Source organism: Trichoderma virens (genome assembly GCF_000170995.1).
Source record: "Trichoderma virens Gv29-8 chromosome Unknown TRIVIscaffold_88, whole genome shotgun sequence".
NCBI lineage: Eukaryota > Fungi > Ascomycota > Sordariomycetes > Hypocreales > Hypocreaceae > Trichoderma > Trichoderma virens.
In genome coordinates, this window is record NW_014013661.1 from 292562 (window position 1) to 314050 (window position 21489).

At 51.5% G+C, this 21489-nt stretch overlaps 9 protein-coding genes across 9 annotated transcripts; 4 read left to right on the top strand and 5 right to left on the bottom strand.

Moving 5' to 3' along the window:
- Window positions 1-1162: 1162 nt before the first annotated feature.
- Window positions 1163-2576, bottom strand: TRIVIDRAFT_66401 (uncharacterized protein; the record flags this gene model as incomplete). The annotated part of the gene is made up of 5 exons (XM_014096209.1): window positions 1163-1193; window positions 1388-1415; window positions 1463-1523; window positions 1650-1673; window positions 1797-2576. 5 exons carry the CDS (start codon window positions 2574-2576, stop codon window positions 1163-1165), a joined length of 924 nt encoding a protein of 307 aa, XP_013951684.1.
- A 604-nt stretch (window positions 2577-3180) lies between these two features.
- Window positions 3181-5086, bottom strand: TRIVIDRAFT_88587 (uncharacterized protein; the record flags this gene model as incomplete). The annotated part of the gene is made up of 3 exons (XM_014096525.1): window positions 3181-3722; window positions 3795-4846; window positions 4990-5086. The coding sequence occupies 3 exons, from the start codon at window positions 5021-5023 to the stop codon at window positions 3441-3443; spliced, it is 1368 nt and encodes a 455-aa protein (XP_013952000.1).
- Window positions 5087-7046: 1960 nt separating this feature from the next.
- TRIVIDRAFT_231844 (uncharacterized protein) lies at window positions 7047-8433 on the top strand (the record flags this gene model as incomplete). The annotated part of the gene is made up of 1 exon (XM_014096210.1): window positions 7047-8433. One exon carries the CDS (start codon window positions 7047-7049, stop codon window positions 7914-7916), a length of 870 nt encoding a protein of 289 aa, XP_013951685.1.
- A 1307-nt stretch (window positions 8434-9740) lies between these two features.
- Window positions 9741-10223, top strand: TRIVIDRAFT_43445 (uncharacterized protein; the record flags this gene model as incomplete). The annotated part of the gene is made up of 1 exon (XM_014096211.1): window positions 9741-10223. One exon carries the CDS (start codon window positions 9741-9743, stop codon window positions 10221-10223), a length of 483 nt encoding a protein of 160 aa, XP_013951686.1.
- Window positions 10224-10951: 728 nt separating this feature from the next.
- TRIVIDRAFT_226446 (uncharacterized protein) lies at window positions 10952-12211 on the top strand (the record flags this gene model as incomplete). Its single annotated transcript, XM_014096212.1, has 4 exons — window positions 10952-11278; window positions 11356-11489; window positions 11561-11734; window positions 11809-12211. 4 exons carry the CDS (start codon window positions 10952-10954, stop codon window positions 12209-12211), a joined length of 1038 nt encoding a protein of 345 aa, XP_013951687.1.
- A 757-nt stretch (window positions 12212-12968) lies between these two features.
- On the bottom strand, window positions 12969-13666 carry TRIVIDRAFT_66405 (uncharacterized protein; the record flags this gene model as incomplete). The annotated part of the gene is made up of 3 exons (XM_014096213.1): window positions 12969-13388; window positions 13421-13532; window positions 13590-13666. The coding sequence occupies 3 exons, from the start codon at window positions 13664-13666 to the stop codon at window positions 12969-12971; spliced, it is 609 nt and encodes a 202-aa protein (XP_013951688.1).
- Window positions 13667-16040: 2374 nt separating this feature from the next.
- Window positions 16041-16818, top strand: TRIVIDRAFT_216786 (uncharacterized protein; the record flags this gene model as incomplete). Its single annotated transcript, XM_014096214.1, has 1 exon — window positions 16041-16818. A coding segment is annotated over one exon (598 nt), but the record flags the coding sequence as incomplete, so codon positions are not given.
- A 31-nt stretch (window positions 16819-16849) lies between these two features.
- On the bottom strand, window positions 16850-17728 carry TRIVIDRAFT_226448 (uncharacterized protein; the record flags this gene model as incomplete). The annotated part of the gene is made up of 1 exon (XM_014096215.1): window positions 16850-17728. One exon carries the CDS (start codon window positions 17726-17728, stop codon window positions 16850-16852), a length of 879 nt encoding a protein of 292 aa, XP_013951690.1.
- Window positions 17729-18310: 582 nt separating this feature from the next.
- TRIVIDRAFT_66408 (uncharacterized protein) lies at window positions 18311-19339 on the bottom strand (the record flags this gene model as incomplete). The annotated part of the gene is made up of 1 exon (XM_014096216.1): window positions 18311-19339. One exon carries the CDS (start codon window positions 19337-19339, stop codon window positions 18311-18313), a length of 1029 nt encoding a protein of 342 aa, XP_013951691.1.
- Between the last annotated feature and the right edge of the window lie 2150 nt (window positions 19340-21489).

Genomic DNA, 21489 nt, shown 5'->3' on the forward strand with positions numbered 1-21489 from the left:
GCTGGCTGGTCTGCTATCTGGGCTCTGATGGTTGAAATGACGGACGCGATGCCCTCACGCGTCTCGTTGAAGCGTGCCGCAGCTGAAGCTTCTGGATTGAGAAGATCCGAAGTCACAAGTGGAGGAGAGGCCGCCATGGTTGGCGCGCATGGGGGATAGATAAATGGGGGAGACAAAGAAAAAGAAACTAGAGAAGGGGAGGGAAGAAGGAAGAAGAGGAACTCTTGTTATGCACGTCTTTGGAAAATTCACCCAACCAACGCACAAAAAAACTAGTCGCCTGATACTGTTGTTAAAATAACGAAATCTTGCTCGGAACCTAAAGATAGCTAACTCACCCTATGCATGCAGCTCAAAGAAGCTAACCTTCTGTCAAAGTTCACCTTTAGTTCGGAGCAGGGATGCGCTCGGAATTGCCAGCCCACGAACAGAGCGAGAGAGATCGCGGATTCGCTGGTTCTTGCATTTAATCAAATAAAAGGGAAACAAAGAGGCTTAGAGGAGTGGGCCTTATAAGCTATTAGTGCCTGAGAAACTAGGCCGCAATGTGCATCGACTCTATCTATCACTTTTTTAATGAACTCGGGCCCACTTAGAGCTATGCGCTAAGGCCCCCCTATTGCAGACTCGGTTTACCGTATAGAACGAGAACTTATACGATGGAACCAACAACGAGTGGTATTGCTTTGCTAATGTACCAACTAGCTACCGGACAAACGCGCCATTGCTGGTTAGAGGTAGTGATGAGTACCTGCAGTAGGTACCTGCCTACAGCAAGGCTCAGAGAAGAGGAGAGTTGATGCACAAAACCCGCCTTACTGGAATTAATTACAGTAGTGATTGAACGAGTGAATCCATATGAGTCAAGAATGGGTGGAGGACAAGAAACAAAAAGTCAAATAACCCCTGCTTGTACACTACAGCACCTAGTTGGGTAGGCTGCTTTTTAATACCACCCAAGTACGGAGTACATAATACTACCTACTAAGTATGTATGCCCGCTTTGCTGGGTCGAAATCCTACATCGTATTAATAGTATAATATTACTCAGCTCCACCTCGAACCACACTCAGATAGAATGCTGTCACAGCATCTGCAGGAGACTTGCGGATTACTAATTCATTAATTTATTCTCCACGGGGTTTCCTACTCAACTACTTTATTAATGTTTACCGTCTGACATAAGAAAGCTAAAGTGTATCTGTTTAGGGAATATACCAGCACTATTCCATTCGTCTTCGCTTCCCCAGAGTTGCAGCACGACTCGTCATCGGACAATTACATGTATGGTGGACGAGTCAGCCCGTCCCGTCTACAAGGTACCTACCTGGTACCTATAATACTACCTAGGTAGTATGCACTTGCTGGCAATACTACCTAGGTACCTGGTAGTATGCACTTGCTGGCAATACTACCTAGGTACCTAGTATGCACTTGCTGGCAATACTACCTAGGTACATACCTACTAGGTACGTCAATGGTAATAATGCAGCAAGGTGTACATTAGGTACTATTCCAATACGCTTTTTAGGTATTATAGTTTCGTACTCGTATATACTATGTTGATTGCTCATTCATTGCTGCTGTGTAGAAACCTCTTCATGCTGTATAGGTGCTAACTTGCTATGAATACTTGTGTGCGTGCTTACTCTCAACTCCTCACTCTTGCATAGCTGCAAATGCATGTCATCAGTCAATAATAGACCCTTCTCAGCAAAGTCCCCGACCGCGAGCACAGCCAGAAACCATTCCCCATAGAGCCATCAACCGCGAGCAAAGCACAAAGCTCCAGAAACCAGGTTCGCAGCCAGTCCGACAGCATCCTCAAGCGACTCGATCTTGTCCTTCCGAATGCCTCGCCCAGCTTGGTCTTCTTCCTTGACCGGGTCCTCCCATTCTGGTGCTTGTTTCTTGACGCTGGATGTGTATTCGTCCGCCCAAAAGGTAGCCTTGAGCGCTGCCGCGTCCATTCCCCACCTCAGAGATGCTCTCTCCAGGAGGAAATTCACCGACCTCCACCAGTCGCATCGCAGCTTAAGAGGCCGAGTGTACCGTCCCTTACCGCGTTTGTTGAGCATCGCCCGGTGAGGCGCAGGGTAAGCGCCAAAGAAGTCCTCTCGGGCATATCGAGGCAATGCTCGCAGTCGAGACAGGCGCTCCATGATAATTTGCTGGCGTTGATAGACGAGATAAAAGTACCGCTGCTCCCACACATCATTGTTCCATGAGCGCTTGCCATTTCGGACTCTCTGAAGGTACGGATATGTGGGGATCTCAGCCAGTCCAGCATCCATGGCTTGCTGGTGTCGTTCTCGCCAGGCGCGGAAGCCGGCGTCGCTGTGGTGGATCTGCGTCTCAAAAAGAACTATGACATCGTCCAAGTCGCGTAGGAGTCGACCCTCCTGGATGTGATTGTGGCAAGGCAGATTATCCCATGGCCCAAATAGCTTGGTACAGAGGGTATCCTGCGGACCCCATTTGGGATGGACAGGGGGGAGGTTTTCCGTTGTAACGAGACCCGCAGATGGAATGCTCGCTAGGGGCACCGCGGTGCCTTCAGCCTCTTCCGCTTTCATCTCGACGCAGAACTGATAATGAAAGCTAGTTGAATGAGGGTGCAGATATAACGATGTAGGGATCGGGGCTGAAATGGTGTTTATGGATGAAATATACCTGCATCAACATGCACCGAGTACAAGTACTCTGTCAAAAGAAGAGGAAAAGCTCACGAGCCGCATAAAGATGGTTTATATCTGTTTCTTCCGGAGAGGGGGAGGGAGCGAGGGGGAACATCCGGCAATCGAGCAAGTTCTATTCACTAACTTGACTTCTGAACAGCTTTGGCTGCCAACAGGCTGTGCAACCCAGTCAATCCATGCCGAGATGATATAGATGATGGGACAAGAGCCGGGTGGTTTCTTGCCCTTTCGTTGTCTACAGAGCTATGGAGAAGGAGCAAATACTGGCGGCCCCTCTTTGGCAGGCGAGCTCTGATTCACTGCCAAGGAAATGACCAGATGATGTGACTTTGTTTTTCTTAGTGTTGGGTATATTCAATGATTCACCTTGTACGACCATGCCATGACTAGCTACATGTACCAACGAATGGGGGCTCATTCATCTGTTGGTAAATACCTATTCCGGGATCAAACGCCCTTCACTTGGGAGGCACCAAAGTCTAGATTCATGATTCTTGTTTTGATATTATTGGGTATACTACCTAGCCCAGTAGAATTGGCTACCTACTTTACCACTTCCCTAGGTACTACTTGATACCCCGATAGTACCTCGCCAAAGGTTTGTTGATACAATGTAAAACAGGCCCTCCAAACGCCTCATGCTCTCCAGCCATCATTAAAGAATCTAGGTGTAACTTTCCATTAGGGCGTAATCATGTTACTGTTTCCATTAATGAACCTGCAGGTCTAGGAAACAGTATTTTACTCTCCAACGCAGGCAATCATCAACTTCTGATAATCACCAGATGTCTCTCCTCTGATGCGGGCGGCCAGGGGCTTCTTGTATCGATGCAAATAAGCTCCCTTGACGTTTGCAAGCTCGTTCCGATCCCAGTGGAAACGGATGGTTCGGGAGATGAGGAGGTGATCTTTGGTGCCCAAACCAGCCATGGAGTCCTCCAAAAGCTGTGCAGCGTGCATATATTTGTCAACAGCATGGCGAAGCTGAAACAAGAGCGCATCTTTCATGTGGCCAGAGAATTCCTACGGAATATTAGCTCATGCTCAAAGCAACGGAGAGGTTAATAGAATAAACAAACGCAAAGGGGTACTTACACTCTGAATTACGGTATCCAGGTCACGGTTGAACTTTTGCCTGTAGGTATGGGCGATGGCTCGGATCTGGTTGTCGTTTCTGGTACTCAGAATGCTGCAGACCAGAATCTCGTCAGTGCCGACCTTGCCCTCGGTCGACCTGTAGATGTTCATGACGTCCTCTTCCACCTGCTGTGGATTTACTGGTGCTGAGTCCTCGGCCCTATTGGCAGCCAAGACTATCAAGAAGTGTCTCTCCGTCTTCAAGCTCAATTCGCCCTTGACATCGCTCTCCAAGCTTCGTCGGAATGTGTGCTGATACGCGCTCTTGATAGCCTTCAGATCGGCGTTGGATCTCGACAATAGGATATCATTCATGACGACCTCCTTGGTTCCCGGACCAGCCATGGCATCGAATAGATTATGAATATCAGCCAGCAGCGGACCACGGGCGAGCTGCACCAAACCAAATTCGAACCAACTCCTTGTCTCGCTCTTTATGTCCTCTACCAGCCTGCGCTTGAACGTGCGCTCATAGGTTGATCGGATCAGATCAATCTGCAGAGGGTCTTTCCGTGACAGGACATTAATCAGCGTCTTTTCATCCGTTCCAAAGCCCTTCATGGCACCGCGCAAAGCCTGGGCGTCTGCGTTACCATCCCATTGAATGATCTGCGGGGCACCATAGCCAGGAGACGGCGGCGTAGGCTGTACAGGGGGAGCTCCATATGGAGCCGGGGGAGGGGCACCGTAATGCCCTCCGTGCTGCGGAGGAGGAGCCCCATGTTGGGGAGGAGGCGCTCCATATTGTCCTGGAGGAGGCGCTCCGTAGGGTTGTTGGTGTTGAGGAGGAGGGGCCCCGTATTGCTGAGGCGGCGGCTGTCCGTAAGGCGCTTGTGGTGGGGGATACTGGCCTGGAGGGGGCGGGGGAGACTGGTAATATCCTCCTTGCTGAGGGGGAGGATACTGGCCGTATTGCCCTTGCTGAGCTGGCGGGTATTGTCCATGGGGAGGAGGATATTGGCCCTGTTGAGGAGGAGGATACTGGCCATAACCCTGGGGAGGCGGCGGTTCTGCGATGCGTCAGATTGCGATCATGGTGCGAGGCCAGCAAAGGATTGCGCGTCGCCGCCATCGCGCAAAGGCGTGTGACCGGAGACAGCTGTTTTCCACTTTGCAACCGGGAAAAAAAAAATCCATCGGGGAGGCTACTTACGGCCGTAGGGCTGGCCATATCCTTGATAAGACATATTGCAGTGGTTGGTTCCGCGCGGCGAGTTCTGTGATGAAGGCGGAACGGTGGTGACGTCGTGCGTAACAGATGCTGTTAAAGATCAAGTTCCCAGGCGGACGAAGGAACTGGGTGAAATCGGCTTATGTACCTTTTGTGCCGCCTGCCTACAATATGTGCAGGTCCGATCAACTAGCCGCAAAGTTAGCAGCAAAACGTAACGAGCTTGTCGCGCGAAAGATCTGCCTTGCGTGACAATAAGCAAATAAGGTAGAGCCCACAGTTCATCCCTGGTGAGGCATTAGCCCTTATTGGCGAGGAGGAGGGTCGTGGCTGTGTACTTTGGTTCGTTGGACGTCATGCCGCTGTGAGCCTTGCACATCACCTGCCGCCGCCACAGATGCAGATGAAATTGCCGCTGTGCCGGAAGTCGAGTGTTGCATGTTTTGAAATCAGTTGAAATCATTTCAACTATTGGACGTATTCGCTGCGTTATTCCACACTCTGCATCCACTGATTAGTGTTGGTGCTATAATCTCCGTAGCCTGTACGGAGTAGGAAACATGGATGATTCCACAATCAGCACCACTGCAAGAATATGTCCGACTTGCCTGGTGGACCGTCCATCAGCTTACCGGGCTGGTCCTCGCTGCCCGGCACTTCAAATCATCAATTCGACTCCTTTTTAGCAGACAACAACTGATGCAAGGAGATTTTGATAATAAGCTTCTTTTGGCCCTGGTGGGTCGGTTGCTGTGGCATGCAGTCATCAATCAATGCAAGGGACGAGGAGCTTCTGTTTCGCCGTGTGGCGGGCTTTGTTCGACATCGGGACACCGCCACACATGTTGCGCAATGCACCATGGCTGAAAGACTCAAACGCCACAGCCGTGGCTTGGAGATGAATCAAACGTCGTGTCTTTGATGGACAAAGGACCTGGAATGAGCATGGATGGCGTTGACCTGTAGATGCGCAAGGATAAAGATAGCACAGCCGGGAGCCCCAGAAAGTCGAAGCCACAATGTCGCGTACGTATTGCCTCTCCCTTGGCCTGTTCACGTCATGCGACAAGTAATTCAAAGCTTCTTGTAGAGCGGCAGACCTAGAGCGATGGATGGATCAAATGTCAAGCAGCTCAACAGCACAACAAAGTCAAGTTTATGGTATTACTTGTACTCCGTACAGAATACAGTATTGACTCGTGCCCGACATGGAAGTGACTGGGCCCCACAACCTTTATTTTTTAACAACATCCTTGCAACCATTCAAAGGTTGCGGGGTGGCACCACGTTGCCACAGCCATCATAGATTCCAAGGTTGCTGCTTACACACTTCCAAGGTTGCAGGTGGTGAAGAATGTGTAAGCAACGGGGGACTCACGCTGTAACTGTAACAGTGACAGTGCTATCAATGGATTCAATAGTATTTCGGGAGGGCTATCCAGTACCCCCAGCGACTAAGAGTTCCTAAATGTCGTAACAACGAACGTATCTTGATCTTTTATCACCATTACTTACCTATATGGATGCACGGTTCCTGGAGTGTCTGCTACTATCGCTATGATCTGCTACTATCTATCAATATATTCCTCTACCATCTGCCATCACTACTACCCAGGCCGCTTTAAATTCCATTAAGAATGGATCCATGGGATTTGATGCTAAATAGTCACTCCAAGTCCCTATATTTCCCCAAATCTCCTCTCCTCTACAGCAGAGCACTGCCCCACTCTATGGGCTTACTGCTGTACCCTGGCGCTGTCGATTTGGCGGCCCGATCCCGAGACCAGCCTCCGGATTTCCCAGCCACCAGCCATCGCATTTCCAACTGCCTTTATAGAATTCGGCCAAGGTGGCACCGCCCAACATGCTGCTCTCTCCCTTTCCCCTCCTATCACATTCCTCCATCCAGGCAAACCGCTAAGCGATCAAGTACATCATTTTGCTCTGCATTCCTCGTATCTTAGCCGCGTTCAGCCTCCCTGCATGCCTGCCTTATAACAGCTTAAGAAGAGCCAAGAGAGAAGAGAAGCTTCGTCAAGATGCGCGGCGGTGTCTCTTTGATCCTTGCTCTCTCCACGTGCCTCTCCATAACGACTGCTCTTCCTCAACCCGCTCTGGTTCTCCGAGGCTCGCCAGTCAACGACCACAAGAAGCCCAAATACTCTGTTGTGCCGCTTGAACCAGGAGAGGGAGAGCCAGGCGGTGGGAACGGGGGAGGCGACGGTGGAAATAATGGCGGTGGAGGAGGAGGCGGCGGCGGAGGTGGAGGTGGTGATGGTACCGTCACGGTGATTGAGACTGTCGTCAAGACCAAAACACCTGCTACGACGGTCACCCAGATTAAGGCCTCGACGGTCACCCGCACCGTCCCGACGACGGTGTCGATTGTTGACATTACGGCAGATGTGACCAAGACGATTACCGTCACTCCCTCTCCCGCCTCCACCAAACACTCCACCAAACATCGCACAACCACTGCGTCGACGACAGTCACGACTCGACCGTCATTGACGAGCAAAACATCGAAGAGCGCCTCTACCTCGAAAGCTGCTACTTCCAAGGCCGCTACTACATCATCACGAGGCACCACGAGAACAGCGCCCTCGACTTCAGCGTCCCCGGCTTCAACGTCACAGAGCAGCTCTCATCACGCTACCTCTTCGACGCCTCAAAAGACGAGCACGTCCAGTACAACTTCCACCGCAGTAATATACCCAATCCCAACCCTCTCGGCGCAGACCAGCTCTACGACGTCGTCTTCTTCCTGGGCGACCACGACAGCCCTGTCGAGCACTAGCTCTACCTTTACCACTGCCTACACTCCTTCATCTTCTAGCACAAACGACAATGGCCAGTGGCATACTACATACCCTGCCTGGAACGGGACAACCCTGCATCGTTTCAGGTGAAAGACATGATGAAGCAGCGAGATAAGGCTTGTGTCTAACATACAATAACATACAATCGTACATATTGAAACTTCAAGGGACATATCCAGCTTCTATCAAGAAGCACAAGAAGATACAACAAAAATATTCAGGAGCTTAGATTGCGTGGCGTCAAAGTTTCTGGATTTTTCTGCCTTTTTTTTTTTTTTTTCAATCCTGCACTGTTTTCTGTTTACCGAATAATGATAATGCTGCCAAAGATGAATGAAACCGGATGTTTGCTTGGGGAGCCTCACTTTCGCCAAAGAGCAAACTTTCGAAAGAGGTGGCAGGGGTTCTCTCCCGGCTGCTGCAACGCAAACCAAGAGCTGGGGCGCGTTGCCGCTTAACGTACAACTCATGAGACGCTCGACTACAAGTTGGAAATGAGGATGAATCTAGCTTTACGCAACGAGCGAAAGATGGCTATGTAGCGATGGAATTTATGTTTTAGATTGTCGATATTTCTACTATCTATGATGAAACTCAAGTTATAAGCAATCAATGATACCCATTTTCATGTGAAACACGTGAAGCACGTTCAGCTGCCATGGCGCCGATGAAGTTTGTCCCTTGTCAGATCACGGACACCTGCATGCAATCATTTCTTCGCATGCACCCGCCCGAGACAATATTAAGCGCCTCAGCTGATGCAAGACAACAATCTGAGGCTTCAGGGCGAACAATGACAATCATCTCAGGTCATCCACTTTCTTTTCCTCGATCATATTTTCCTGGAGCTTTAAGTACCTAGGTAGGTCAACAACCTACTTCTCTCTCCCCTCTCTCTCCCTTATCCTGCATCTACATCTACTTCTCTTGGAGACTGATAAACTAGATTCTATCTTGTTGATGTGCTATCACGGAGTGTTTGCGTTGAGTTCCTGAATCATATACAATCTGTACGTCTAACCACCAAACTGGCCATCCATTGTGTGTCTAATATTTTCGACTAGAAACGTTCTATTTCCCGACTTTGATACCGTCATTTCACAATCGATTACACCCTAGCAACACATCTCCACTCTAGAATGATGACTTCTCCCTCGAATGACAGCGATGCAAACCTGGAGACTATAGTGGTGGCGTCTTGTCTAGGGGGAGGCATGCTTCTCGCTACAGTTCTCGTCATCACAGTCATGCTTGTGAAGAGGAGGGCACAACGGAGGAAGCTTCAGGAGAGGGATCTCAAGATGGAGGCCATGGAGGCTTGGGCAAGAGGGGTGTGAAGAAGGGGATCATAGAGCAAGGCAGGGATTTCTTTGTTGCGATGGAAAGGCAATCGAGTGAGGCTTTTCGGTTTGATCTTTACGATATTGCATTATAGAGTTACAACAGTACAGCATTTGGCAGCTTGAACAATTGAAGCCATGATTCACCACTTGCTGAGAGTGCATCACGATCGCCATCGATTTTTCACCAGGTCTTCATGTCGCGACCGTCTCGCCCATTCAGAGACAAACCTGTGAAGCTACATGTATTCAGCACATGTACAGCGCTCCAATAGAATACATCCACGTCTAAGCGGACCCCACAAGGCACCGATTCGCTCAAGATGCCTCCTTTCAGACTTTTTGTTGTAGAAAAGCATAATTCCTTTACTTGTACTCCTCGCTCCCAAGGGCGGCGGTATTGAGGCTTTCTATAACTTTGGTGGGCAGAACCGCTTTACATGCAGTGGGAGATAAGACACTCTCTCCGGTGAACACTGAAACTTGCAACCACTCACATACTCACCCTCAACAAACCCTTGCAAACACCATACGAGTACATCTGACTCAAGCAATCATACTTTCTCCCACCAGCATGAAAGATAGTGGACCTTCGGTGCCTCGCTGGGCACTTTTGGCTCCTGCAGCTGCTCCCCCGATTCTCACATTCGACGAACCCTCGTTGGAGCTATTATCTCGCACCGACTCGCACAACAGCTCAGATCCTCGCTCAAATCCTCCGCTGTTACAGCCCGCAGGCGGGATGTGTTCTCCAGAGGGCCAATGGAATTGCATGACAACTTCGTGGCAGCGATGTGCAAGTGGCATGTGGAGCGCCGCTGTTCCATGCGCGACGGGGACGATTTGCCAGCCTTTTGGATTAACGGATTTCATTACCATTGAGCACGAGGCGAGTGCCAGCGACAGTCAGCCAGATAATGGCCATGCGAGTGATGGCAGGGCTGGCGATGGTCATGATAGGAGCGGAAAGAAGAGCCTTGGCCTCAGAAACTCACCTAGCCTGGTCTTGCTCGTTGGGGCACTGTTAACGGGAGTTTCCTGGGGGTTTCTGGCATGAATCGAGACTGGCAGACTTGATGATAAACGGGCTAAATTTAGCCATGATAAAAGAACGTGAAGACGAACTCAGCTAGCTTCGACGGAGAGGGGAAAGAGAGCGGCGGTAAAATATCCGCCACAGATTCCATGCTTCAGGCTGTGTGCATTCGGCATATTTACCGGTGGGAAGGGTGTATTTTTAGATACAGATTGAAATGATACCAGCAAAATAATAAATGGAATACCGCAACGATTATACATTAAAAAGAGTGAATTACTCTACATGAAGCTATGAACCCTAAAGAGACACCAATATACGAAAGAGACAGATGTGTACGGAGTTCGCGCACGCTTGAAGCTCAAACTCCGCACGCTATGTATAACTTCGTGATTACATAGGTATTCCCACTTCCAGTACCTCGTCCGCCTCATGAAACTCGGCCAAGTGGTATCGAAAACATGTACTCCGTACTTGTACAATATAGACGAAGTGGGCTTAGCCGGCCATGCTTTGCAAACTACTCGTAACTTGACGTATCTGCGCGAAGCAAACTTGCATCCACGTTGCAATAGTTGCGCGATGGAAGCGGAAGCGGATCCGCATGAAATCCTGTTGGCGCCCGCTGCTCGACTCCTCTTTTTGGCTGGTAATCGGGAGTCTATAATCCCCCCCTTTCCTTTTCAAAATCCTCGGCCATTAAGCTTGGGAAAAGAATCTTTGCTGGTTCAGCTGCAAAACAGGGAAATATGGGGTCAAAGGGAACCATTATCGTAACGGGGGCCAACGGCGGACTTGGCTCCGCCATTGTGCAGAACATCCTCGGCACTCCGGATCTGGCCTCCAACTACACCGGCGTGTACGCGGTGCGAAAGGTCGCGACCGCGGCACAGCTCCAGGCGGCTCTGTCCCGGGCCCCGTCAAATCACAAGCACGAGGCGGTTGACCTCGACCTGGGCTCGGTGGAAGATGTCAGAAAGGTGGCCACGGACATCAACGCAAAGGTGGCCAAGGGCGAGTTGCCCAAGATCCGGGCCCTGATTCTAAATGCTGGATATCAAGATCACACGGATATTGTAAGTTCGACTCCATTGTCAATCCTGTAGTAGTCAGCTTGGCATCATCGTTCGGTTATTGAGGCGGCATGTTCCAGGTTATAAGTAAGGATGGCTTCGAAATGTCATGGCAGGTCAACTTCCTCTCCAATCTGATCCTGGCGTTGCTCCTCCTCCAGAGTATGGATGAGCAAGAGGGTCGCATACTCGTCATTGGCAGCTGGGCCCATAAGTAAGCATAAAACAAACCACACACAAAAAAAGAATCACAAGAGAAACCCCAAAGCTAAAAGAGCTCTGCAGCATTGACGACAAGCGCAACGACGTAATGACCGCATACAAGGATCCCAGATATACAACTTTGTATCCGGGCGTGGATGCTCTCGCCAAGGGTGAATGGAGCAGACCGGAAGAAGACCCAACGACCAACTCGGGCTTTCGTCGATACGGGGCCAGCAAGCTATGCGTCATAATGCTGTGGTGAGAAATACAATTGTTCTTTTTTTCCCTTTGAGATCCCAAGGAGTCCACAACTAACAATGCTCTTGCAGCGAGGAATTAGCAAACCGCATTGCAAAGGACCCCAAACTGAGCAACATCTCCCTCATCGACTTGGACCCTGGCGGCATGCCCACCGGCATTGCTCGCAGAGGGGGTTTCCTCCTGAGCTTCGTCGTGATGAAGCTCGTTTTGCCCACCGTCGCCAACGTCAGCGTATGGATGAGCCCCAACGGCATGCTTAGGACTGCACGGAAGAGCGCTGCAGATGTCATCAGAGCTTGCTTCGAGCTCGAGGCTCACCGCGGCGAGGCATTGCATTTGGACGGCTCGGCGACTGGGCTGGAGATTGCCAAGGAGGCGAAAGATGAGGCGAAGAGAAAGGAGGTGTGGGAGTATGGCTTGAAGGCGGCGCACATTGAAGAAGGGGATACAGTTTTGGTGGATTGGAAATAAGTCATCAAGGGTTGAAGGAGATACGTATCTAGTCACAGACAAGCTTTGAACAATTTCTACGAGGCAAGATTAATATACGCACGGTATGTAATTCAACAAAGGAGTGATGATTGCGAGCTCAACCTTGCTCCCCAATGTTAGTGCTATATTAAAATCTCATATAATCCCTGATGGAGGACAGTACAGTATGAGATGAGATGGTTGAACATATTCACAAAAGGCCGGCCCGCCCTCAGATCTCTCCCTTCCATAGGTGGAGATTATCCATGTATTCGATCATCATCCTGTATTGGTCCTAAGAATCTACCAATAGGGGAATCTCCTATTCGATCGGATCCGTCTTCTCCTTCTGGAAACTCGAGACCGAATATTCAAAAAATCGATGCGCGATTTCGACCGGGACCCCCCTTGCGTCTGAGGTAAGGCACTAGGACATGAAACAGACGCCGTCATTTTCAAAAGACGAGATGGGAAATGGCGCTAAGAATAGAGGCGAGTAAGATTCCATCCGGGGCATCGATCTGTGCTCCAAGCCCCATACAGTGGGGAGTCGAAGCTGTGATGCTCCGAATCAGTGTTTGGATTAGACGATATTGAGAGGCACTCCATATGTGATATAAGTCAGTGGACCACTAATACCATCATCACACACACTCTGGTCTACTCGTACACTCATCACCTTGTCAAGTAGAGCAGTCCTTCGGCTCAGACAAGACGTCGTAACACCAAAGCAGGAAATGGCCTGTTCTGTTGGCCCCTAGATGGGCCATCGACCAGATGTTTCACGTTTCTTAAGCAGCCCGCTTGCGATATCCGATTGGAGCAGCAATAACCTCAAGGATTCGAGAAAATAGGGAGCCCCCACATCGAGCCGTCCAGCGCAGTGTCGCCGTTTCAATCGCATCTGGACCAGCACTCGCACTCGCAGCTCCTTGCTCTGTGCGCCGTTCGTGGTTACATTCGATGCAGTGTCTCGCTGGCTAAATGCCACTCTTAACTTGCAGCAGCCACTCAATTGGCGCCGAAACGCATCTGTGACAGAGTCCGCCGTGGGGCCTCCTTGCTGCTTGAGCTGCCACCAGCGCGTCAATTGGTTGGCGGACGAGGTTGCCGCTAGCGATGCCCTCGCCGCGGATCGAGGCGTTTGCCTGGCTGATGATGACGATGATGGCGGCAGCTATCTATCAGGTGGGCATATAGTCAACTTACTCGTATGCTTTCTAAGGGTTCCATTCCTCGATTCGTCTCTGTTAAAAGATGAGGACCGCCGATCTGGTGGGAGAAGAGGAAGGTCAGCTGTGCCATCTTAGCAGCCTCTTGTCTGTGTCAAGTAAAGAGCAGCTTCATTTTACAGCACGCCGTCTGACACGCACCTTGCCTGCCATCGAACTTTAATTTCCTCTCCGGAGCTGCCATCGCATCCGCACAGTCTTTTTCTCCGACAAGCTGCTGCATCTTCGTTGATTCCGTTTCATTTCCTGTCTTCAGCTCACGAGACTACGACCTACTGTACTGCATGTGCAGTAAATCATCGCACCAGCTGCGCATTCCTGCCTGCTGCGATCGGATTCACGGCTAGACAGGAGCTGAGACCTGTCTGACACAAGGCGCTGCGAACGAGCACCTGCTGCTCGCAGCCAGTGCGCCTCTGGCAGCTCCAACGGGCACTAAAGCAGCGCGGCCCCCCGCTAAAGCTCCTGCAGCGCATCCCCTGGAAAGCCGTGCATCCAAAAATACAGCGTCAATCAGCCAACCCAAGCCATCAATATGTGGGACCGCGCCCGAACCTCTGCCACAGCGGGTCTGGACAGGCTGCATCGGCCCTCTCGCCGGCACCTTAAAGACGGCCCCAGCTCAGACAAGCCAGAGATTTATCTGTTCGAGTACCCTGTCAATGCTCTGGGCATCGCCATCTCCAGACCTCACGGACACCAGAAGCCGCAGAGACCAGCGAGGCCAGAGACGCTGCAGAATCGGCATCTATTTGACGAGTACGACGATAACGACGACGCTGCTGCTGCTGCTGCATCCCCCCCGGGAATTGGAGCTGGAATGTATGTATTATTAGTTGACATCTCCCCCCAAATTATCACCACCTGCAGCTGGAATTGGCTGTGGATGCGTCATGCAAATGTTATTCTCTCCTCCTGTGCTGCGTTGCCACCTTGTTTTGCTGCGTCATTCGCCCGAGAGCACATGCCGGTTCTTTGGTGAAGGGCACAGCCTCGAGCAAATGCGCGTCAAACAAGGAAACAAAGGAAAAAACAAGGCCCATCTTGCATCGGGCTATTTCCCCCATCGCCGTTGGCTGGTCGCATGATGCTGCTACTACAACCCGCCGGCTCGCGCTATCTGCACTGCCCACTGCCTGTTGCTCTGCCCATTTGGTTGAAATAGCCAACAAACGGCTTGCGGCTGACGTGATTGTCCTTTCCACAGAATTAGATTCCCGACGGACGATCCTGCTGGTTTTGCGGAAACATCGTCGCGTATTGCTTTTGAGCCGCCACCGAGGAATCCTAAACGACTATTGCGAGTGCGACAAGACTCGAAGGATCTCGAGCCTCAGATTGTAACCGATTCGGAATCCACCTCTACTAGTGACGGAGACGGATACTCTTCGTCCCCGGCCTCCAATTTCAAGCTGGCTTCGGCATACTCAAGGCGGCGCCTCCCAGCGCTCGACCAAATCTCCCCTCCAAGCTCACCAGAATTCGGCGCTTTCAAGAATGAGTAAGTGCTTTGCATCAATGCCGACGCTTTGAACTCTTCATCCTTTTATCCGCTCCCTTTGATCAAGGAACTCGGGCCTTGCGAGTTTCAATCGCGTTTCAATAGCTGTACTGACAAAGCATTGCCCGTGCAGCGCGCCCGTCTCTCCTCTCGACGACGATGACGCCGACTTCCCTCGAGAGTATCCTTTTAATGGACGGCAACCCACCCAGCCGTTCGCGACACAGCGCCAGATGAGCCATGTTCCCGTTCCCGTACATCAATATACGGCCTACCAACCAGCTGCGAACGTAAACGACGCATCTTTTGAGAACCCAAGAAGCCTCGCAGACGTGCCGGTACCAATGCCGCAAGGCGCATTGCCACGGAGTAGCAAAATGCGCATAAAGGTGCCGCATGACAGTTCAGTTGCACAGCGATTCCGCTTTCTCACCAAGGGCAAGTCGGAACCATCAGAGGTTCTGGCCGATCGACCAAGGCAGGGCGATCCAGGAGCGCCATCGGTTAACATTCCCCGGAGGAGCAGCAAGCGTGCAAGCCGCGCCCACAACGGTCTTCGAAACATATCAGCTCCCCTTCCGGCTATCCAGTCGGCTACTGAGTTGGAAACACCTCCGCGCCAACAAGCGACCACAGACCGCGACTTTCTTCCGTCTACATTTCCTCAAAGGCCACAGAACACGACCACACCAGCATCCAAGGTTGCATCGTACAATGCCAATGTCAATGCTGTCGGTAATGCGCTTCCTACGCCGCCTAATCAAGAGTACCCAACTCCACCATCTATACAGTCAGCTCGAGCAGAGTCGCCTGCCGGTCCAGAGTTGACTCCTACTGGGCCTCGGATCATTAAGAGGAAGCCGCCGCAAACCCATCAAGCCCAACCTTCAGTACCCTCCAACATGTCAAATTCGAGCCAGGCCTACATGAATCCTCCTCCTCGGAGAGCCTCGGCCGCAGCCATCACTGGACTGCGCGAAGCGGCCCCTAAGCGTGCCAATACCGGCGAAGCGTGGGAGCAGCCTCCCTCGCGCTTTGGTGTCACCACTTACATTTCAACGAACGGGGGGGCTCCTCGACAGGTTTCTGGGGATCAGATGCCCGCGAACATGCCGGCCACCGTTCCGATTGTGAGCCGTCCGGGTCCATTTGCGAAGCGGGACATTGCCCATGATCCTCCTACCAACCATACGATAACGATCGCTAAGCAAAGGGCATACATGTCTAGCCCATATGGGGCCGATACCCAGGCCGCGGTGTCGAGTGAGGTATCTCTTAGTGGGCCGGACCGCGCCCGTGCCGGCAGCAATGCGGAGTCCACTCGCCGAAGCTCCATTCTGTCAACTGCCAAGCCGCTTCCGCCTGCACCTCCGGAGTTGGCATCGGCACCCGATGACAGAATCGCGCAACTAAATGCCACCCTCTCGGCATTGGCTCACCGCAGGGTCAACATCAACAAAAGTATCCAGCAGATGACAGAGCTGATGCCGCGAGATAATCTAATGGCCAGCACAGAGGTGCTCCGAAAGAGGGAGGTTGAGAAGCAGAAAGTAGAGGGACTGAAACAGGAGCTGGCTGAGATTCAGCACGAAGAGTACGATCTTGGCTTGAAGCTGCATAGAGCTTACAAGCGCCAGGAAAAGGATGCAGAATATGAGGTAACTGGTCTATGGGTGAGAAGGATTACAAGCTGATTGGCGACATGACTTGCTGGTGCTGAGCCTGGCGCTGAAAATTGTTTGCTGGTTTTCTTTATTTTTCTTTGCTGGTCAAGAAACTTGGGTCATGTACGAGTATGGGTTGAAAAGAGCATAGTCTGGCGTATCATAAGGATATAGGGTCTAATTATGAGAGTTGCTTGTATCATTTTTCCTATCTATCTATACTGCGGCCACTTACAAGTGCTTATCTCAGCCTGGAGAGCATCCAAAATATGAAGAGTAAACACACAAAGAGAGCATACAGCTCGCCGATGGACAGCACTATCGTCCAGAAGATGAAGTGCAGGGTGAAGATGGCAATGGCGGGGGCGTATAGATTGCCGAGGATTACGAGGTAGGAGGACATCCGACAGAATGGCTCGAGCTTGCGCCTGATAATGAGGATAAGGCGGATACGTATGATGTATAAATCCAGAGTTTTTTGTTCATAAAGGGATATGACGATGTCGAGGAGCGGTGGGTAGAGGCTATAGAAGCGTAGGGTATACAGCATGAAGAGTTGCGGAAACTCATATAGTCGAAAGGGGCTCTCATGGAGATGAAGGAAAGCGAGTGCAGAGGACGTCCAATCTTGTCGAAGCCGGGGTATTTTCTCGGGCGGAAGCGAGTATGGAATTAGATCGTCAACAGGATCAGCCGAGGTGTCTGTAAAGTGATGTACCACAAAATCGATCTCGGTTTCGGTGAGATGGTCTTTATCTCGATTCTTGTCTTGGGAAGACTCTTCAAATTGAGCTATATGAGTGGCAAGATTCCGTACACTAAGATGGACAGACTTTGCAACCTGTGCGTAAAGTGATAGAAGCACCCGTTTCACGCACCATGCGTATTTGGCGAGGTAATGTAGCAAGTATATCGCTGCGAGGAGGACGTGGGCGAATACGATGAGCGCGAAGTCTTGTATGAGGGACCAAGACGATGTGCCGTGGGCGAGGAGGTGGCATGACAGCGTGTAGAGGAGGAAGAGCTTGGATGTTGTTGTTGACGGCGGGAAGTGGGCTGGGCAGAGACGGTAGAGGAGGATGAGGAGGAGGAAGGGGGTGAGGTGGATGAGGAGGGACATTGTGTGTTTGTTTGGGGAGGGGGAAGGAGTTTGAGGGTTTGTATCATGGTTGGTTTTTGATATGCTTGTGTTAATATATATTTCAAATTGTGTGTATATGGTTGATGGAGGCTGTGAACAAAGATGTTATTGAACGGGTGTTGAAAATATTGGCTACAGGGTAGGTATTTGATCTGTATGGCTGTTCAAGAAGGTCTACTAAGAGTTTGGTCGCGAACAACAGGGTGAAAGACGAAAATGCGACTACCCGCGAAACAGAACAAAACATAAACACGTGCACGTGCAATTACAAGATGAGCTTGTTTGAAAAAACAAAAGATTAAATGTATTCATATAGCCCATGTGGGCCGCGCCTCTTTATTCTCGTCAATCGCCTTGAGGATATACACAGCTCGATACTAAAAGGGTGTATAGCATGCAACAATAAGATCCTAAAACAGTAAACCATCAGACTCAATGATATATATGTACATGACAAAGAAAAAATGCTTTCATCCCATCCTCCATTCTTCTCTATGACCTTCCGCTTCATCCCATTGCTTCTACGTAACCTGGCGTCTATCTAACCCCCGTTCCCTCCATCTACTGCTCCAGCCAGTCAAGGACAACCCTGGTGAAGTTGCTGGGGGCAGAGATCTGGGGAGCGTGACCCAGAGTAGGGAACTGGTACAGAGTGCAGTCGGGGATGGTGTCGCAGACCTGGGGGCCAATGACGCTAATGTGGCCGAGGTTGGCGGCAACCTCCGGGGGAGACCAGTTGGCGCCGATGGCGACCTTGTCCTGGTCACCGATGATGAGCAGAGTCTTGGAGACAACGTCCTTGAAGTACTGGACGACGGGCGAGGTCAGCACCATGTCGACGATCTGGCCCTGGTTCTTGATGAACTGGGCGCGCTTGGAGCCGAAGTAGACGTTGGTAAGCATGGTGACCCAGATGGTGTAAGAGTCGTCCCACTGGCCGGCATAGTAGATTGACTGCTCGTAGCCCTTGAGAGCGGCAAAGGTCTGGGCAGCCTCGGCGGCGATGTCGGTGTCGATGGACACGTAGGGCACGCCCTTCTCGACGTAGTCCTCCAGACCAACGGGGTCAACCAGAACCAGGCGGTCGATGGTGTTGGGGTACTGCAGAGCGAAGCGGGTGCTGAGCATGCCGCCGACGGAGTGGCCGATCAGGGTGATGTTGCCGATTCCCAGCGTGTTGAGAAGGCCGCGGGTGTTCCAGGCCAGCTGGTTAAGGCTGAACTGGTAGCTCTCGGGCTTAGAGCTCTTGCACCAGCCGACCTGGTCCGGCGCAATGACGCGGTATCCGGCGCCGGCGAGGGCAACGATGGTGGAGTTCCAGGTGGCGCCGCAGAAGTTCTTGCCGTGAAGAAGAACCGCCGTCTGGCCGTTGGGGGCGCACGTGGGCTTGACGTCCATGAAGGCCATCTGCAGCTTCTGCTGCTGGCTGGTGAAGGTGAAGACGTTGACGGGGTAGGGATAGGTGAAGTTGGAGCCGTTGAGGTCGAAGGGGAACGGGCCCTTGGAGACGGAGCCCGTGGCAGCCTCTCCCTGAGCAAAGGCGAGGCCGGCGGCCGAGAGGAGGCCAGCGGCGAGAGTAGAGAACTTCATGATGGCTAGGAGGGAGGGAGGAAGAGAGGGTTGAGAGAAAGTCTGTTTGTCTTGACTTGAGGCGAGTTATTATTCTCGACGCAGACTCAACGCAAAAAAAGAAACAAAACAGGAGGGGGACAAGAGGCCTTTAAAACAAGCCATCGCCAGCTCTAAGCCAGGGGAGGGCTTGCGATTGCGCGTGGCAAGCGGAGAAAGGTTCGTGGAATCGGACAGGGCTTCGACGAGGCTTGATGAGGCTTTGACGAATTCAATCAATCTTGGAGAACCCACAGGTACCGCTTTTGTAGCGAGCACCGGCGACCAAAGGTACTCGCCAGGTACCCTTCAGCAACAGCAACACCTCACGCTTCCCATTGTGCGCGCAACTTGGAGGCCAAGAAGGCAAAGCGGGCGACAGACCGTCTTCTCCATTCTGATGACCAACAGCTAAACGGCTATGGAGAAGCAATCTATGCCTTCCATTAGCGGCATGCGCCTGGTTCAAGTTGTCTGCATTTAATTACCTCGACATGGCTAGCAGCCCCCCTTCTCCGCGGCAGCGCCAGCCGAATTGCAGCCACCGCAATCTTAGTGCGCGGTACCATCGCGGTACCAGGGGCGATACCTGGGGCGGTACCTGCAGCACCCCGACACGATACCTGCGGTTAATTTTCCTATTGCGTGCCCCTCCGTCGGCACGAGACGCAGTTGGCCCTTGATTCGCTGCTTGGGGGCTTGGCTAATCCAAGGGGAGGGAACAGTTTGCGTGCAGACGGCATCTTGGATGCAACTTCAATCATATATTTCGTACCGGCAGATCCTCAGGCTCGCTGCAAGGGGCAGTAATCCCCATATGGCAATGTAAACAGGCGACGAACCAACAGCAGCAATGAAGAATGATACGAGAGCACTCTTGAGCACAGCTGCTCATGCTGGGTACCCCGGAAAGCCCTGCGGCGTCTCCTAGCCTACTACATGCGAGCTTTGCAACCGGAATGTCGCTGCCATGCCCTTCATTACTGTATACGTCGACGGGCAACTCAGCTCGAAGCCAGGGCATTGGATTGGGCCATATCCACCTCTATGTCCGGAAATATCGATTCAATCTCATGCCGTAATGCCATGGCCACGTTTTTCAACCGCTACTGTCCGCTTTGCCCATTGTGGTTCGTTCAGCGACGCAATGGATCCGGGCTAGCCAGAGGCCCTGCTGCTTCTAGCACGAGTAGGATTATTGATATCATATCCCAAACCAGCCTCGTCAATGGGCTTCCAGACGAATCCCCAGTCCCGAGTGCCACGTTTTTCATCGGTTAATCAATCTTTCTATACTCCGTATGGATGGAAGCATGGACGACTGCTGCCAGCACCCCAGAAAATGGCTGTTTTTGGCCAGCCATGCAGACCGACCTTGTCCAATCATGCCGTGTCCTACACCGTGTCCCGGCCGAGTTTACCGTCCTCACCGCAGGAGCTGAGAGGGCTAGCACCTCGTGTCCCATTCAGCGGACTGCTCTTCGATGTCTTCTAGCGTCTTGGCATCAGTTGAGTGACCTTCTTGCTGCCTCCTGTAGGCCATACCGTCCAATGGATCTAGAGCTGATGGGGGCTTTTTTGGGGCTTCGACAGCGCCGGACCCGTTACTTCTCCTCTGGAAAGCTTCAACTTGCGGCCATGAAAGAGGAAATCATACTATCAACTGTGGGTGAAAGCTGAGGAATTATGAGATGAGATAGAAAAGACAAACTATTACTTTCTAGCTCCTCGTTAAGCACTCTCCTGACCAGCCTTCAATGCAGGCCGCGGAACATGACCTCAACTCGCGGTGAGAAAAAAAAGAGAGAGAAGTAGAGAGGGAAAGGGGAGAGGGAGAGAGAAGGAGAAGAAGACGCATGGAATTTCTCTCCCTCTCTTGTTGGCCAGTTCGACGACCATAGTGTTGGAGATGATCTTCATCTTGCGTACCATGGCAGCTGTCAAGGCTCCGTGAAGAGGCGGCATGACGCACGTCTCACATGAAACCTCACTCTCCATGCGGCTTTTAGGCCTTCTTTTCATTCTTCTTTTCTTCACAAGGTTCATTTTTGTGCCCGTTTATGCGCGTCCGCTTGGCAGGCGCGCTTACCCAGGCATTGCCAGAAAATAAAACGAATATGCGACGGAAGTGG